The sequence below is a fragment of the Otolemur garnettii genome, unplaced genomic scaffold (genome assembly GCF_000181295.1).
Source record: "Otolemur garnettii isolate 467f Iridium unplaced genomic scaffold, OtoGar3 scaffold00055, whole genome shotgun sequence".
NCBI classification, from domain to species: domain Eukaryota; kingdom Metazoa; phylum Chordata; class Mammalia; order Primates; family Galagidae; genus Otolemur; species Otolemur garnettii.
In genome coordinates, this window is record NW_003852450.1 from 6,443,432 (window position 1) to 6,445,634 (window position 2,203).

Sequence of the window (2,203 nt, forward strand, 5' to 3'; positions counted from 1 at the left end):
TGGCAGGCACCTGTAGTCCCAGCTACTTGGGAGGCTAAGGCAAGAGAATCGCCTAAGTCCAGGAGTTGGAGGTTGCTGTGAGCTGTGATATCACAGCACTCTACCGAGGGCAATAAAGTAAAACTCTGTCAAAAGAAAAAAAGAAGGCTTGGTGCCTGTGGCTCAAGTGGCTAAGGTGCCAGCTACATATACCTAAGGTGGTGGGTTCAAATCCAGCTCAGGCCCACCAAACAACAGTGACGGCTGCAACCAAGAAAAATAACCAAGTGTCGTGGCGGGCACCTGTTGTCCCAGCTACTTGGGAGGTGGAGGCAGGAGACTTGCTTGAGCCCAGGAGTTTGAGGTTGCTGTGAGCTATGACACCATTTCACTCTAACCTGGGGTAACAGAGTGAGAGTTGTATCAAAAAATAAAAAAAAAGAATCTGCATTTTAACAATATCACCAGATAACTTGTATGTATGTTAAAGTATGAGAAGTACTAAGTCAAGTGATATTGAGTCTGTGTGGGTCCCTGAGTCTTCTTTGAGTCTAGAACTTTGTGGCACATGGTTTAAGTATTCAATAAAGATTAGCTATTATGGGGGGTGCCTGTGGCTCAAAAGGGTAGGGCACCAGCCCCATATGCCAGAGGTGGTGGGTTCAAACCCAGCCCTGGCCAGAAACTGCAAAAAAAAAAAAAAGATTAGCTATTATTACAGTAAGTATGATTCTTTTTGTTTACTCATCTTTCCAAAGCTCTCCTTTGAAGAAGAAATATTAGAAAGAGGACTTTAGAGGTCAGGAGCCCACGTTCTCATCCAAGTTCTGTCACAGACCCTGTGATCCCTTTTTTTTTTTTTTTGAGACAGAGTCTCACTTTGTTACTCTCTGTAGAGTACTGTAGCTCGTAGCTCACAGCAACCTCAAATTCTTGAGCTCAAGAGATTTTCTTGCCTCAGCCTCCCAAGTAGCTGGGACTACAGGTGACTGCCACAACCCCCTGCTATTTTTAGAGACAAGGTCTCACTCTGGCTCAGGCTGGTCTGGAACCTGTGAGTTCAGGCATTCCACCCACCTTGGCCTCCCAGAATCCTAGGATTATAGGCGTGAGCCACCACGCCCAGCCTTAGATTCCATGATTTTTTTTTTTTTTTGAGACAGTTTCACTATGGTAGAGTGGTAGAGTGCTCTGGTGTCACAGCTCACAGCAACCTCACACTCTTGGGCTCAAGCGATTCTCTTGCCTCAGCCCCCCACGTAGCTGGGATTACAGGCTCCTGCCACAACGCTCCCATATATTTTGTTGCAGTTGTTGTTGTTTACCTGGCCTGGGCTGGATTTGAACCAGCCAGCCTTTGTGTATGTGGCCAGCGCCCTACCCACTGAGCTACAGGAGCCACCCTAGACTCTGATACTGACCAAGTCCCTTTAGCCCTGAGTTTTTAGTTCCTAATCCATAAAACTGAGGGAGCTGCACTATATGACCCTAAAACCCTTTCTAATCCAAATGTTTCCTAATCTAATGATTCTATTTCCTACAACTGACTTTTCCTTTTCCATTCTTCTTCCTCATACCCCTTATATAGAAATATCTTGGGGAAGAGAGAGAGAATTGTCTGCCAGATTCAAATATTCCTGCCCACAGTCCTGCCATTTCTCCTCCCTTTTCTTCTTTCCCTCCTGGAAAACTGACCTCTTTTGCTGTCCCTTCTTCCCCTGGGATATTCAATTCCTCCCTCTCTTTGGTACTCACTCTTTCTTCTCTTCTGGGTTTTTTCCATGTATTTGAAAGTAATATTCTGCCAGTCTTCTATTACTTTCAGGTCCTTTTTGCTGTCATACCTGGCCTGCTGTGGCATTGACAAAGGCAAAACATAGATATCCTTTTACAAAAAGAACAAGTTTACCCCCCCACCCCTCTGCTGGCTTGCTACAAACTTTTGCAAGAAAAGTGGTAAAGTGGATCACTCTCCCTAGAGCAGTCATTTTCAACCGGTGTGCCATAAGAGGATCTCAGGTGTGCCACAAAAATTTTTAAAGATCATTAATTAAATTACTTTTTTATTTTATTTTATTTTATTTTTTTGAGGCAGAGCCTCAAGCTGTTGCCCTGGGTAGAGTGCTGTTGCATCACAGCTCACAGCAACCTCCAACTCCTGGGCTCAAGCGAGTCTCTTGCCTGCACCTCCCAAGTAGCTGGGACCACAGGCGCCTGCCACAAT

The 2,203-nt window shown here is 45.2% G+C and overlaps 1 protein-coding gene across 1 annotated transcript in view; it reads right to left on the minus strand.

The window, feature by feature from the left end:
• LOC100960480 (alpha-1,3-mannosyl-glycoprotein 4-beta-N-acetylglucosaminyltransferase-like protein MGAT4E) overlaps positions 1–1,840 on the minus strand; it is a 4,063-nt gene extending 2,223 nt beyond the window's left edge. Inside the window, 1 exon segment of the mRNA XM_003792346.3 lies at positions 1,735–1,840. Within this exon segment, the coding sequence (XP_003792394.1) occupies positions 1,735–1,840 (106 nt within the window).
• Positions 1,841–2,203: the final 363 nt, after the last annotated feature.